Source organism: Heterodontus francisci, chromosome 37, assembly GCF_036365525.1.
Source record: "Heterodontus francisci isolate sHetFra1 chromosome 37, sHetFra1.hap1, whole genome shotgun sequence".
In the NCBI taxonomy this organism is placed as follows: Eukaryota; Metazoa; Chordata; class Chondrichthyes; order Heterodontiformes; family Heterodontidae; genus Heterodontus; species Heterodontus francisci.
In genome coordinates, this window is record NC_090407.1 from 38,718,862 (window position 1) to 38,735,306 (window position 16,445).

Here is a 16,445-nt window from a genome sequence, read left to right on the forward strand (position 1 = left end):
TATAGTCACTTGACTAAAAAGTCTACTGCCTTGAAGAAACACTGGACAGGCAGAGCAGCATATTATTGCTGCACCACCGAGCTGTAGGCAGCAGGTTTGTGCCAGGGAGTTTCCGTTTCCAATCCCACTATCTCAAGGAGGACCCAGTACCATCCACCCCCACGAGATGGAAGGGTACAAAAAAAAACACTGGAAAGTTGGTATAAAAACATAAAATGCAGGAAATACTCAACAGGTCAGGCAGCATCTGTGGAGAGAGAAACAGTTAACGTTTCAGGTCTGTGATGTTTCATCAAAACGGAGAAAAGTTAGAAATTTAATAGGTTTTGAGCAAGCGAAAGGGCAGAGGGTGGGAACAAGATCAAAAGTGAAGGTTTGTGATAGGGTGGGGTGGAGAACAGGACAGACTAATTGACAAATGTTTTATGGTACAAAGCCAAATGGAGTGGTAATGGGACAAGTAAAGAAACAAAAAGATGTGTCTAGATGAAGTATGAATGGCAGGCTAACAGCCATCCAAACACAAAGTAAAGGAATCAAGAAACAAAAGAAACAACCAAACGAGCAAACAAAAAAAACCAAAATGGGTGCAGAGGTCATGATATAAAATTGTTGACTTCAATATAGAGTCCAGAAGGCGGTAAAAGTGCCCAGTCGAAAGATGCGGCGCTGTTTCTCGAGCTTGCATGGAGCTTCATTGGAACACTGCAGCAGACCAAGGACAGAAAGGTCAGCATTGAAGCAAAGTGGAGAATTAAACTGACAGCTGACTGGAAGCTCAGAGTCATGCTTGTGGACTGGACAGAGGTGTTCCACAAAGCGGTCACCTAGACTGGGTTTGGTCTTCCCAATGTAGGAGGCCACATCATGAGCAGCGAGTGCAGTACACTAAAGTGAATCATTGCTTCACTTAGAAGGGGTATTTGGAGCCTCAGAAGCTGAGAAGGGAGGAGATAAAAGGGCAGGTGTTGCATCTCCTGCGCTTGCATGGAAAGGTGCCATAGGAAAGGGGGTGGGGGGGGGGGTGGTGACTGAGGAATGGATCAGGGTGTTGCCGAGGACTGCTGAAAGGGGAGCGGAAGATGTGTTTGGTGGTGGCATCCCACTGGAAGTGGCGGAAATGGCAAAGGATAATGCGTTGTGAATATGGAGGCTGGTAGAATGGAAGGTGAGGACAAGGGGAACGCCATCAAGGTTCTGGGAGGGAGGGGAAGGGGTGAGAACAGAAGTGCATGAAGTAAAACGGACACGGTCGAGGGTCATGTCAACAACAGTGGGGAGGACTCCTCTGTTGAGAAAAATTAAAAACATATCATAAGCACAAATATGGAAGGATGTAATGGAGACGGGAGAAACTGGGAGAATGGAAGACCGTCCTCATAGGAAGCGGGGTGTGAGGAAATATAGTCAAGATAGCTATGGGAGTCTATGGGCTTATAGTGAATATCAGTTAATAGCCTATCCACAGAAATGGTGACAGAGAAGTCAAGGAAGGGAAGAATCAGAGATGGTGAGAAGGGTTGAAATTGGGAGCAAAGTCAATGAAATTTTCCAGTTCATGATGAGAGCAGGAAGCAGCACTGATTGTTTCTTTCTCAACTCCTTTCCTTCGCATTCGGACAGCTGCTATCCTGCCATTCACACCTCATCTAGATACATCTTTTGTTTCTTTACTTGTCCTATTACCCCTCCTTTTGGCTTTAAGAACATAAAAATATAAGAAATAGGAGCACGAGTAGGCCATTCAGCCCCTCAAGCCTGCCCCACCATTCAATAAGATCATGGTTCATATGTCCCAGGCCTCAACTCCTCTTTCAGGCCTGCTCCGCATTAACCTCGACTCCCCAAGATTTCAAAAATCTATCTACCTCCTCCTTAAATACATTTAGTGACCGAGCCTCCACAACTCTGAGGTAGAGAATTCCAGAGATTGACCACCCTCAGAGAAGCAATTCCTTCGCATCTCAGTTTTAAACGTGTGCCCCCTTATTCTGTAACTATGACCCCTAGTTTGAGATTCCCCCACCAGTGGAAACATATTCTCAACATCTACTCTGTCAAGCCCCTTTAAGATCTTATATGTTTCTATAAGATGACCTCTCATTCTTCTAAACTCCACTGAATAAAGGCCTAACCTGATAAGACAACCCCTTCATCCCAGGAATCAGCCGAGTGAACCTTTTATGAACTTCATCCAATGCTAATATATCCTTCCTTAAATCCGGGGACCAAAACTGTACATAGCACTCCAGGTGTGGCCTCACCAACACCCTGCACAAGACTTCCCCATTTTTAAACTCCAACCCCCTAGCAATAAAGGCCAAAATTCCATTTGCCTTCCGAATTACTTGCTGCACCTGTATGCTAACTTTTTGTGTTTCATGTACAAGGACACCCAGATCCCTCTGTACTGCAGTATTTTGGAGTCTTTCTCCAGCTAAATAATAATCTGCCTTTTTATTCTTCCTAACAAAGTGGATGACTTCACACTTTGCCACATTGAACTCCATCTGCCAAGTTTTTGCCCACTCACTTAACCTATCTATATCCCTTTGCAGATTCTTTGCGTCCTCATCACAACATGCCTTCCCACCTATTTTTGTATAGTCAGCAAATTTGGATACAATCTGTCCCTTCCTCCAACTCATTCATATGGATAGTAAACAGTTGAGGTCCTAAGACCGATCCTTGTGGCACCCCATTTGTTACGGGTTTCCAACCCATTGATCCCGACTCTCTGTCTTCTGTACATTAGCCAATCCATGCCAACACATTACCCTCAATACCCTGAGCTCTTATTTTGTGCAATAACCTTTTATGTGGCACCTCATCAAACACCTTCTGAAAATCCAAATATGCTACATTTACCGATTCCCCTTTATCCCCTCTGGTTGTTATATCCTCAAAGAACTCAAACAAATTTGTCAAACATGATTTCCCTTTCATAAAACCATGTTGACTGTTTGATTACATTGTGTTTTTCTAAATGTCCTATTTCTTCCTTAATAATCAACTCTAGCATTTTCCCAATGACAGATGTTAAGCTAACTGGTCTACACAGTCTCATGCTTTCAGTCTCCTTCCTTTCTTGAATAGGGGCGTCACATTAGCGGTTTTCCAATTCGCTGGTACCCTACCGTAATCCAGTGAGTTTTGGTATATTATGACCAATGCCTCCATTATCTCTGCAGCCACTTATTTTAAAACCCATGGATGCAGGCTATCAGGTCCTGGCGACTTGTCTGCCTTTAGTCCCATCAGTTTGTCCAGCACCTTTTCCCTCGTGATAGAGATTGTTACAAGTTCCTCCCTCCCATTTACACCTTGCTCATCTATCATTGTTGGGATCTTTATAGTGTCCTCCACCGTGAAGACTGATGCAAAATATTGGTTTAAATTACCTGCCATTTCCCTGTTCCCTGTTGTTAATTCCCCAGTCTCATCCTCGAAGGGTCCCACACATGCTTTAGCTACTTTCTTCCTTTTTATATACCCGTAGAAGCTCTTGCTGTTTGTTTTTATATTTCTTGCCAATTTACTCTTAATTTTCTCCCTCTAAGTTTTTTAGTCATCCGCTGTTGGTTTCTTTAAAAATTCCCAATCCTCTAGCCTACCACTAGCTTTCACCGCTTTGTACGCCTTTGTTTTCGATTTGATACTTTCCTCAACTTCCTTTGTTTTCCATGGGTGGTTCATCGCTCTCATCGAGTCCTTCCTTCTGACTGGAATAAATGTTTGCTGAGTTATGAAATATCTGCTTAAAAGTCTGCCACTGCTCATCTACAGACTTCCTCTGTAGTCTATCTTCCCAGCCCGCTTTAGACAACTCTTTCTTCATGCCTCTGTAATTGCCCTTGTTTAAGTTGAAGACACTGGTTTGAGACCCAAGTTGCTCACCCTCAAACTGAATTTGAAATTCTACCATGTTATGATAGCTTCCCCCGACAGGATCTTTAACTATGAGATCTCTTATTAATCCTACCTCATTACACATTACCAAATCTAAAATAGCCTGTTCCCGGGTAGGTTCTGCAACGTATTGTTCTAAGAAACAATCCCTGATGCACGCTACAAATTCGTCTTCCATGCTACCCTTGCCAATTTGATTTGTCCAGTCTATATGCACATTAAAATCACCCATGATAATTGCAGTGCCCTTCTTACACGTCTCCACTATTTCCTGATTAATATTTTGTCCTACAGAGAGGCAACGCCTCGGGAGTCTATAGACACTCCCGCCCATGATTTCTTTCCCTTGTTATTCCTTATTTCCACCCAAACTGATTCTACATCACTATCTATTACACCTATATCATTACTCACAACTGCACTGATCCCTTCCTTTAATAACAAAGCTACCCCATCTCCTTTTCCTTTCTGCCTATTCTTCCGGAACGTCGAATATCCTTGAACATGGAGTTTCTGTCCTGGTCATCCTGCAACCACGTCTCTGTGATAACTATCAAATCATATCAATTTATTTCTATCTGTGCCGTCAGCTCAGCTATCTTGTGACAAATGCTACGTGCATTCAGATAGAGCCTTAAGCTTTGACCTTTTACCATTTTTACCTACTCTGGTTCTGATTTCTGCTGTACTCTTATGCTTGTATTCTGTGTCCCTTCCTGTCACACTCTGATTAATGTATGCCCCTTCACTATCCTGCACCTCTGCTCTCTCATTACTTTTCGACTTTTTAAACTTCCCTTCAGTTGAACCCTCCCCCCCCACTATCAAGCCTAAAGCCTTATCTACAACCCTAGTTATACGATTCGCCAGGACACTGGTCCCAGCATGGTTCAAGTGAAGCCCATCCCAATGGAACAGCTCTCTCTTTCCCCAGTACTGGTGCCAGTATCCCATGAATCGGAACCCATTCCTCCCGCACCAATCTTGAGCCACGCATTTACCTCTCTAATCTTATTTACCCTATGCCAATTTGCACGTGGCTCAGGCAGTAATCCTGAGATTATTACCTTTGTGTCTTTATATCTTGAAACCTGGTCATTTAATCTGTCTTGCCCTCCACCCTATCACAGACTTTCCCTTTGGTTGTTCTTCTCACCCTCCCCCCTTTCACATGTTCAAAACCTATTACATTTCTAACTTTTCTCAGTTCTGATGAAACATCACAGACCTGAAATGTTAACTGTTTCTCTCTCCACAGATACTGCCCGACTTGCTGAGTATTTCCAGTGTTTTCGGTTTTTATTTCAGACTTTCAGCATCCGCTGTATTTTTCTTTTGTGTTGTACTGGAAGGTTGGTATTGAGAATAGTAACTTAGTTGATGGTCTGGGAAACAGAGTACTACACAAGGGAAGGAGGGAGGTTTATTGACCCTTACAGGGAAAAAAAAGGTTCAGCAAATAAAATTGGGGAGATCATTTTGCATTAAAAATAAAATCACTCGTATGCTTTTTAGGAAGTAGGAACTTATATTGCAGCTACTTGTAGGTATAGCTCAAGTATGATAAATATAGCAGAAAGACAGGAAAAAGCTGCATGAAAATCTTGGGTGAGAATTACCATATGAAAAAGGAACTGCAGGAAGAGAAATAGTAAACTCATCATTGTGTCCTGGGGTCTCACAAACACAAACTACAATATCTCAAATGTGTAGCACAAATTTAGATCATTCTGACATCCAAATTGGATTTTCAGCTGCAAGGGATATTTATCATATGTGATAAATAAAATATAATCTTTATATATATCTAAGTAATTATTGTGCTCGGCAGAAAAGATGTCTTCTTAAATTGGAGTGAACAAAGAAGCTCAAAACAAATACAATAAGCATGCGTAATTCTAGTCTTTAGGCAACATTCCATTTAAAAAAGGCGATGCTGACCTTCCATATATTTTTCAACTGTTCTGTGCTACTTATGGCTTATTAGGTTCCTGTGTATCAGCTTTTGGGCTTAAGACAATTTTTGAAAACTGAATATACCTGTTGAAAATGTGTCAGTACACTAGTGTAGCCAATACTATGAAAACATTAACATCTGAAACTTAACCTGGAAGGAGGATCATAGGACACAACTTATCCAACACGTGGGGCCGATGTCATAACTCAGTAACAGCAGTCATGAGATTCATCCTCACTCATTAGATGAAAGTGGTATCTTCAACTTTCCAGAATGAGATTCTATCCATGGGAATACAAAAACTTCTCTACCCCCTCCCCCATTTTGTGGGTAGCCTATATCGAGTATAAGTACAATGAATATTTATATGAGGGAATAGCCAAGATATAAAATCCCACTATTATGCTGGTCAATGTTATCCAATGAATGTTTAACGTGAACATATGAAATTTCCCTGTATGTTAAAGGAGGAATTAAATAGTTTAGTTAACTTGTTCAACTACTGGACTAAGGAATTTCATACAAACTCAGAGCGTATACAATATTGCATGGCGTGAATCCCAGGCTGAAATGTCCCTAGTGAAATTGTTTAATACTGTAAATGCATATCACAGAAATAGCCCACACCTTGTGTACTGAGCTAACCTACTGTGAAGGTCTGAAAGTTTAAAAATAATGTGCGGTCAAATTAGTACAAATTGCTAACATGAGGAGAGGGTTAGGCACTTGGACTTTCATAGTTGCTAAAAACTTAAATGTTTTATTTATCCCTTTTGGGCCACTTGTTATTGCCCATCTTGAATACTGGAGGGGAGGAAAATTTAAGCCCCATGATCATCAGTAACATACTGATCAGCATTTTAAAGATGCAATTAAAGTTACATTTTCCGCAAAATAAAACTTGAAATAATAACAGATTTAAGCAAGTCACCATAGGGAATATGTTGTAATTGTCAGGAATGTGGGCATCGCTGGCAACGCCATCATCTGTTGCCTATCTCTCATTGCCCCAAGGTGTTGGGCCTTCTTTTTGAACTGCTGGGAAAACAGTTTGATAAAACTGAGTGGCCACTTCAACAGGCAGTTAAGAGTCAACCACGAGTGTGCAACTGGAGTCACACATAGGCTAGGCTGGATAAGGACAGCAGCTTTCCTTCCCTAAAGGACATTAGCTAACCAATTGGGTCTTTACAAAAATCCGACAGTTTCATGGCCACTTTTACTGATGCTAGGTTGTTATTATTTCTTTTTCTACATTTTTTTTTTTTAAAAACTGAATTCATATTCAGGTTGAATTTGAACTCGCGTTCTCTGGATCACTGGCCCAGGCCTCTGGATTGCAAGTGAAATAACCTAACCACTACACTACTTCACTGATAACATACAATACGAATGAGGAAACCATGAGTAAATTTAAGCAAATTATACCACAAAAAAGCAATGAGGCATGTAAAATGTGATCCATTACCAACAAATGCAATTTTTTTTTGCCTTTTTCCCTTTGCCTTATCTGACTCTTGCTGGCATAGGGATCCCCTACTGTACCCTGCCCAAATAGTCATTCATGAGAGTCTACAGTGAGCGCTGGCAGAGTTCTCATTCAGAACGGAAAAGCCTAAGGCTACCCTCACCTGATAGTTACAGGCACTTTCCAGGAAGGGCAACAATCAGGAGTGTGAACCCTAAAAGGTGTTGGAAATCTGAAACAAAAAAACAGAAAATGGTGGAAACGCTCAACAAGTCAGGCAACAACATGGAGAGAGCAGACAAGTTCATGTTTCAGGTCTGTAGTGTTGTGAAGTACAGACTACAGTTGAAACATTAACTTGTCTTCTCCATGGATGCTGCTTGACCAGCTGAGTGTTTCCAGCATTTTCTGGTTTTGTTCAAGGACTGGAAACCCTGCCTGATAACATTGCTCACTCATGCAGGGACATTAAGCATTATTGTAGCGCTCCTCCACCTCTGGCTCCACAAACTGAATGCAGATCTGGAATAAATCTTGCAGAGTTCTGGTTTGTATGGCCCAGTTAAATCTTTTTATACCAACTAAGCTACCAGAGGAGTTTCCAACTATAAAAAATGGCAGCAGTGAAAATGCTTCCTTTTGAGTTGGGAAGTGGGGAATTTGGCAAGAGAAAAAAGTTACTTAAAAGATAGTGTCTTCTAGGAATAAAGACTTCCACCCACAGGCTAATATAAATGATTCCGCTAAAATCGAAATCTTTGAAAAATATTCATTGTTAATGGCCTTCATAGCATGTGCAAGGTTTTATTTTTTCATTCTACAGCCACTTTGCATTCAGAATTTACTAAAACTCTCCTATGCAATCCACTCAGCCAAACCACAATGAAGAACAGGTCATGGTTGGCAGCAACATTCCCCCAGATGTGTATCTCATTAATGGAGGTATTTGTCACAGCTCACCGTTGCTGTCCATGACATATTCAATTGATCCCACACACTTTTAAAATAATTTTTGAAATGTATTTTTAAAATGACAGGTGTGAGGGTATTTAAAAAATGCCCGATTCCCAGATCACACATGTTTCATCAATAGTCCAGCGGAATTTAGCATGGGTTCTGCATCGCAAAATTGAGGATGCCAAATGTATGTCCACAGTTGAAAAAAAGTAAAACCACAGAAGATCACCATCACCCCTTTATTGGCCTTAAAAGGTAGTTCCAAAAAACTGATCAAACATATCAACAACTTCTTGACAGAAAACGACAAGAGTCTCCAATTAGGAATGGCAGTAATCCCATTACCTTCCAAGCTATATGCTGCTTTTAAATATTTGCAAATTGGAAAATTATCATTTAAGTTACTCAAGCAGCATCTGAACAGGGTGCATGAAAAATGCAAATACCTATTACTGTTTGACTGAAGAAGCTGAAGGAGTCAGGCGACATTGTCCAAAACATTAGTTGGATCAGACCAACATACAGTACTGTCAGCTGTCATTATTCAGAAACTATAACTTTTTCCAGAGTTGCTGACAAGTTCAAAGAATATAAAATAACAAGACAGAAAACCTCATATGGAGCCTTTCAGCGCCACTGGATTCTCAGTCATCGTCAAACTGTTGTTAAAAAGTAAGTCCTCTTCTCTAAACATTCACATTTTGTAACATCCTCCAGTTCATGTACAATGATGCTGATTGAATAGTGCAGATTACTAAATAGTGTGGATTATTCACAGTGAACTTTTCAACTCCACAAGATTAAAACTTTAGCTTCACACTAAATGTGCAACTGGTTTATTGTAACTGACTTACCAGCCTGAGGAGCAAAAGTGGTAAGCTCAACAAGAATTCCAACATCTTGTGTGCTTTAACAGTAAGGTAAAAGCCAGAAGAGGAAATGTCACCGCTACTGTTATCACAATGGAAAATAAAGGCTAGCAGAATACACACCACTGCTAGTCCAAAGGAAACGCAATTTAAGTGTTTGTGGGTAATGAAATGTTGAGTTTTTAAGAATTCCCTATACCATGACTGTGGAACAACTTTTGTAAAATCTTCCACAAAATCTTTTTAAAAATGTATTTTTAAAGAATATCAAACTTAGGATTCAAATGACAGTTCCATACTACACCTGATGTACAGGAAGTTGTCTCAAAAAGGTGGGCAGCAGACAAAATTGGAGGGAACAAATATTGGGGGAGTGAGCATAAATACAGCAAAATAAGCTTTTTAGAAAGATGAAAGCAGGGAAGGAAACGGTAAAGCAGACACATTTAGCAAAGGTGCTTTGGTACAGCTAAGAGACTGAAAGAACGCTGCCAAGGATGAAACAGAGGGAGTGAGCAACCAGCAGGTGTGGGAGCAGCAGAAACATGCACATGGAGAAAGAGAGTCCGAGATCACCGAGGTAGGACAAGGTGGGATGTTGGAGAGATTTGAAAACAAGGAAGAGGATCTTGCAATAGGTTTGCTGGGACATAGGGAGCTAGTGGAACTCAGCTAAAACGAACAACAGAAATGTAAGGATTTTATATAGCTAAAGACACAAATAATAGAGGTCAGGAAACGGGCAAGGCGAGCATCGGAGAAAATCAATAAAGATGACACTGGTGGCGATCAGGAGTTCCACAGCAGTGGAGCAAGAGCAATATTTGAGGTGGACGGGATCAGTCTTGGTAGATGTAGGGAAGGAAACAAAATTTGGACTAAATGCCAAAGTTCCACACACCTTTGGACTCAGATTAAAGTAGCAACTGGAGAGACCGATGCCTCCAAAGGCAAGTAAGGCAGGAAGCCCAGGAGAATGGCTTTGAATTTTTTTCCATTAAGGTACTTAATTAGAGAAAAATTTCCTCTCATTCAAATCTTAATGTCAGAGAGGCAGTTGGATGGCAGAAATCATCTGGGGTATCAGTGGATGAGGTGAAGTTAGGACTAGGCATCATTGTACGTGGAAGCTGAACTTGTGCTTCCAGATGATGTCACTCAGGAGTTGCTGGTAAACGTGACTGAGCAGCAGACAGATTGGTGGATCTATAACTCAGTGGTGGGAGCACAAATGTGAAGCAAAGAAATGTTCGAGGATGTCGAAATGGGAAAAAGATTGAAGTCAGTGTTTATCCGAATAAACTGGTTGAGTGTTTTATTAAGTTCATGATAATGGTAGTTTTGAAGGAAGTAATGACAATGCTGAAGTATAGATACAGGTCAATGATGGCAAGCATGGGGCTGATGGGGGGGAATTTGGATGGTCAGCAGGGACAGGGAGAGATCAAAAAAGGTGCTGAGTTTAGTTGACAAGGTCAGTTTCATGGGAGCTAAGGAGGAGATGCTAAGAAACTGAATATGGAGATTTTGTCAAGGAGAGGGCAGGGCTGGATTCAGAGGTGGCTGAGGCCACCAAGCAGTTAACTTTGATTTTGGAAGAAGTTCCTCAGTTAGTCTCAGATGTAAAGATTCAAGGGGTGGAGCACAGATTGGGTGAAATCATATATATGTAGTGCCAGATGAGCTGTCTAGTATGATCCTTCAGTTGCATGAAGATTTCACAACGAAGTAGTTTCTGTTTTTGAGCGATATATGAACACCTAGGTAAGTTGTTTGTCATGTCTTCAAGTCTTATGTCGATGGATTTGTGGACACAGAAGTGACTGTTTGACCAGGAGTAGCAGAGGTGTGATCTGGGATCTAATGGGGATAAGAGCATTAGAAGTGAAGAGCCAATTCTGCAGGTGTCAAGTCATTATGGCTTTGAATTATAGTTCTTAAAGATAATGTTACACATTCACTTGCAGCACTGTAAGCTTTAACAGCCTTCAGCAGTATTTCTGATTACATAATATTCAGAAAATTAAAAACCCGTTTTCTACCAAGCATCGGAGAAGGGTTTTAAAAAAAAACTAATTTCATGTATTAATGGGAAGAAAAAGTAATCATCTAAATCTTTTCAAGAAAAAAAACTTCCAGTCTTCAAAAGGATCAACCATCAAGTGCATGGCCAGTCTATCAACTTTGGTTTTTCATGAATGAAAAATAATGCAGCCGGATCCACTCCAAATCCAGCAGTCAAAGGTGGAACGAGGGAGAAAGAGATGTTAATCACTTCAACCAATTACAGTTAACTGACCTTCAAACTTAATTATTTGGTGGCCAAAAGGGGTTCTGCGAGAATACCATCCTAAGCATATGAAGCAAGATTTGGTTGCTTGAAATCAGTTGCCACTTAAGAAAATCTCAATAATTTTTGGTGATCAGATGTTATTCTGATCTTTAGCCAAAAGATTTCCTCTCCCTTTTTAATAAATATATTGTTTGATCAGAAAAGTTAGAACTACTTATTAAGACCAAATCTTAATGGCAAAAAAAACAGATGTATGAAGTGAATGGGGTAAATACCTGGTGGTGGGCAGCCCGAGGCCCTGCTGCGAACTGAAGAGAAGTAAGAAATACACAAGGGAAAGGCACACAGAGTCAGCAAGAACGCAAGGACAGACTAGAAAACTCAAAGCACAAGCATTAAACCACAGTTCTAATATACTAGTACTTCAGGTCACTAAACACATTACATTAGGTAAAAAAAAAATTAACGCTTTCCACAAATCAGAATTACAAGGCAGCATTTCTACCCATACAGGGACTCACTTTTCTAGTAAATTATAAACAAATATCTGACGAATACCTCAATTTATTAGATGCAATAGTTTTCAACTTTGCTTTACTTTTTATACAACTTCTCAAAGAAATATGTATTTTGGTACATATAGTATTATTTAAATGAATGTGCCACTAAAAACAGAAGACATGGCACAGCAAACATTTACTAAATTAGATCTCCTCATATCCCAGTTTTGTTTTGGGGCTTATATGGTTCAGTAATGATCTTGTTATAAGTAAGCTAATTATTTTAGTAAACTTAGAAGCGATGAGATTGCACACAGAATTTTTTTTTTTAAATAGCATGCTGCTCGCTATCCATGTAGACTCATGGGCTTGAGTTTGAATCCTGGTGACAGTCAAGCTCGCTTCCACCTTATTAGAAGAATTCAGCCAATTTTTATCTGAGCTACTGATTTCAGCAGGGATAGCACAGAGTCAGTTCTGTCGAGAAGCTTATGCTCTAACCAATTATAGTGTGGCGCTTACAGCAGCGAGAGAGAAAGACAGCCCAACAGACTCTGCTGCTCTTGCAAGTTAAACAAAGTGTGTTAAAGATGGTAATTTCAAAGCGGAGTTGTGAGGGAGGGAGGGGCATGCGGCGGGAAGGAGGAATACGGCAATCTGATTTTTACATAGATCAGGAAACCATATTCCATTGCTCAAATTACAGTGTTGATGCAGAAGTTCCATTAAGCTTAAAAAAGAACTTTGGAAACAGCATGATATCCAAGGTGAGGCATTTTCCCCAGTATTTAGATGAAAAAGGGAATTTCCTTTATTTTCCCTGCTGCAGGTGTATTTTTCTTATTTATTGAGCTATGTAAGACTGAAGTAGAACACAATTGAATGGGGAATCAACTGGATGAGACATGATTCATGAGTCTGGTTCCAAACTGGAGCTATTATTGCTGTGCAATCTTCCACTGTACCCACTATTCTCATAACTTAGTTGTAGCAGTGGGTGTTTTGATACTAGGAACTTGAACACACCCACATCCAAGTGCCCCATATCAAAAAAGGTGACTGGCAGAGAGTGTGGGAGCTGTGTGTGAGGGTGAAGTGCATTCAAGTTAGAGAGACGATACCAAAAAAAATCATTCAACTTTCACATTGTGATGCCAAACTTACTAACTTGAACTCTACAGATTAAAGTTTTTACAAAAACTTGAAAAACATAGAACTATGATGATTAGAGAAAGAAATGCCTCCAATGATAGCTTAATTTGCATGGCAGTGATAAATTGATCGATACAGACAAGAAAGATCCTTGGTTTAAACCCAAGCTGGTTAAGTATTTGATCTCTACTGAAGTGATGGCAGCAGAAGCATCCCTGCCCCTCAGTAAAAGGACAGGGGGAATTTAGCCATGGCTTCCAATCCTGATCATTATCCAGCAACCTGCTGTTGAAAATTTGCATGTCTGGAAACTGTGCGAAAACAGGATTCAGCACAGCAGTGATGCATGGTCAAGTAGCTGGCTAACATCTGATGTCTGGGGTCATAGAGAATTGCCACTTGTGTAAAATACCATTTGGTGCCTGGCACCCACAGAACTGCATCACAGCAAGGAATGGAAGAGAAGAGAGTAAAACAATTGGTAGGATGGGGATTACTAAAAAAAATTCTGCCATACTAACACGAGAACAAATCACTGATAATAGGTACTGTGTTTAATAGTCTAATAAATAGAGGTATGGCAAGACAGCTCGGTCCCTTGGAGTGCGTATCCTGTTCCGTGTGGGAAATCCAGAAAACTTCTCATGTCTTGGACAACCACATGTGCAGGAAATGTCATTAGCTGTAGCAGCTTGAACTCCAGGTTTTGGAGATGAGCAGCAGCTGGGGTCATCGAGGTACATCCGCAGGGCTGCGAGTTTTGAGGATAGCACATTTATAGATGTGGTCACCCTGCAAATTAAGGGTATGCAAACAGAGAGGGAATGGACGCCAAGGAAGCAGTCAAGGAAGACCAGGCAGTTCGTGCAGGAAACCAGAGTGCATCTCACTCTCCAACCAGTATTCCGTTCTGAATACCGTTGACAGTGATGGCTCCTCCGCGGAGTGCAGCCAGAGTCAAGCCCACGGCATCATAGTTGGCTCAGCTGTACAGGAAGCAGACGAAAGACTGGAAAAGCAGTAGTGAAAGGGGATTTAACAGTTAGGTGCTTCTGCAGTCGCAGACGCGAATCTTGGATGTTATGCTACTCTCTGGTACGAGGGTCCAAAATGTCACTGAGTGGCTGCAGAGCACTCTGAGGGGGGAGGGGGAACAGCCAGCGGTCATCTTCCATATTGACACTAATGACATAGGTAGAAAGAGGAATGAGGTCCTGCAGGCAGAGTTAAGGGAGCTAGGAAAGAAACTAGCAAGCAGAACCTCAAAGGTAGTAATCTCCGGATTATTCCCGGTACCACGTCCTAGAGCATATAGAAAGAGGTGGATAGAGCAAGTGAATATGTGGCTGAAGAGATGGTGCAGGAGGGAGGGTTTTAGATCCCTGGGACATTGGGACCTGTTCTGTGGGAGATGGGACCTGTACAGGCCGGACGATTTATACCTGAACAGAGCCGGACCAATGTCTTTGCAGGACGATTTGCTCGTGCTATTAGGGAGAGTTTAAACTAACTTGGCAGGGATGTGGAAACCAGGAGGTAATATTAGAGATAAAAAAACAAGGTGCACAAAGAATTGGGAGAGACATAACACTAGAGTAGAAAATAGTTAAGATATTAGATGGGGTCAGAGTAACAGTGAATGTATTAAGGCCTAAATTAGGTTTTCTGAGCAAGTATATGAATGCAAGAAGTGTGGTAAATAAGGTTGGTGAGCTGCAGGTGCAGATAGCCACATGAAAATATGATGCTCTTAATGAAGACCTGGCTCAAAAAAGGGTAGGACAGTCTACTAAATATTACTGAATACAAGGTGTTCATGAAACATAGGGAAGGAAAGAAAGGAGGAGGGGTAGCAGCATTGATTAAGGAGAACGTTGCAGTGCTAGAGAGAGGATGTCCTAAAGGGGTCAAGGACAGATTCTATTTGGTTACAGTTAAGAACAATAGAGGTACTATTACCCTAATAGGTGTATTTTATAGGCCACCAACCAGCGGAAAAAATATAGAGGAACAAATTTGCAAGAAAATTCAAGAGAGGTGTAAAAACTATAAAGTAGTTATAATGGAGGATTTTAATCATCCCAATATAGACTAACACAGTAATAGTGTAAAGGGAAGATAGGGGGTAAGAGTTTATGAAGTGTGTTCAGGAGAATTTTCTAGATCAGCATGTTTCTGGACCGAGGAAGGAGGCATTGCTGAATTGGTTCTGGGGAATGAGGTGGGTCAAGTGGCTCAAGTGTCAGTGGGGAGAACATTTAGGTGACAGTATTCATACCATCATAAGGTTTAGATTGGCTAAGGGATAGGACAAGGAGCAATCCAGAGTAAAAATAATTTATTGGGGAGGGCCAACTTCAATGAGGTGAGAACGAATCTGGCCCAGGTAAATTGGAAAGAGATTGAAAGGCAAAACTGTAAAAGAACAATCAGCTGCTTTTTACAGAGGAGATAGTTTGGGTACAGTCGAGGTACATCCCCACGAAGGGGAAAGGTTGGCCAAATAAGTCCAGAACTCCCTGGATGACAACAGTGACAGAGAGCAAGATAAAGCAGAAAATATGACAGATGTCAGGTGGATAATACAAATGTGAACCAGGCTGAATATAGAAAGTTCAGAGGGAAATGAAAAAAGAAATGAGAAGCAAAGAGAGGGTATGAGAAGAGACAGACAGCCAACACAAAAAGTCTTCTATAGGCATATAAATGTGAAAAAGGGTGGTAAAAAGGAGTGAGGTCAATTAGGGACCTAAAAGGCGATTTACACAAGAAGACAGGAGGCATGCCTGAGGTACGGAGTACTTTGCATCTGTCTTTACCAAGGAAGATACTGCTGCCCAAGTCATAGTGAAAGAGGTTGCAGTTTAGACACCGGATGAACTCAAGATCGATAGAGGTGTTAAAAAGGCTGGCTGTGCACAAAGTTGATAAGTCACCAGGACCAGATGAGATGCATCCAAGGATACGGAGGGAAGTATGGGTGGAAATTAGGGAGAAACTGGCCATAATCTTGCAATCCTTAGATACAGGAGTGGTGCCAAAGGACTGGAGAATTCTAAATGTTACATCCTTGTGCAAGAAAGCGTATAAGGATAAGCCTCGCCAGTCAGTTTGATATCAGTGGTAGGAAAGCTTCTAGAAACAATAATTCAGTTAACAGTCACTTGGGCAAATGTGGATTAATTAAGGAAATCCCGCTCAGATTTGTTACTGGCAAATTGTATTCAACTAACCTGCTTGAGTTTTTTGATGTGATAACAAAGATGGCGGATGACGGTAATGTTGTTGATGTGGTGCACATGGACATCCAAAAAGCATTTGATAAAAGTGCCACAGAACA

General features: G+C 41.0%; 1 protein-coding gene across 7 annotated transcripts in view; it reads right to left on the minus strand.

Annotated features, from left to right (window-relative positions):
* LOC137352259 (eukaryotic translation initiation factor 4 gamma 3-like) overlaps window positions 1-16,445 on the minus strand; it is a 436,424-nt gene that overhangs the window by 239,944 nt on the left and 180,035 nt on the right. For 6 of the 7 annotated variants that reach the window (XM_068017538.1, XM_068017532.1, XM_068017537.1 and 3 more), the window contains one exon: window positions 11,729-11,761. The exons of the other annotated variant lie outside the window; for it this stretch is intronic. In XM_068017538.1, coding sequence (XP_067873639.1) covers window positions 11,729-11,761 — 33 coding nt within the window. The remainder of the gene's footprint in view (window positions 1-11,728; window positions 11,762-16,445) is intronic. 7 annotated transcript variants of the gene reach the window in all.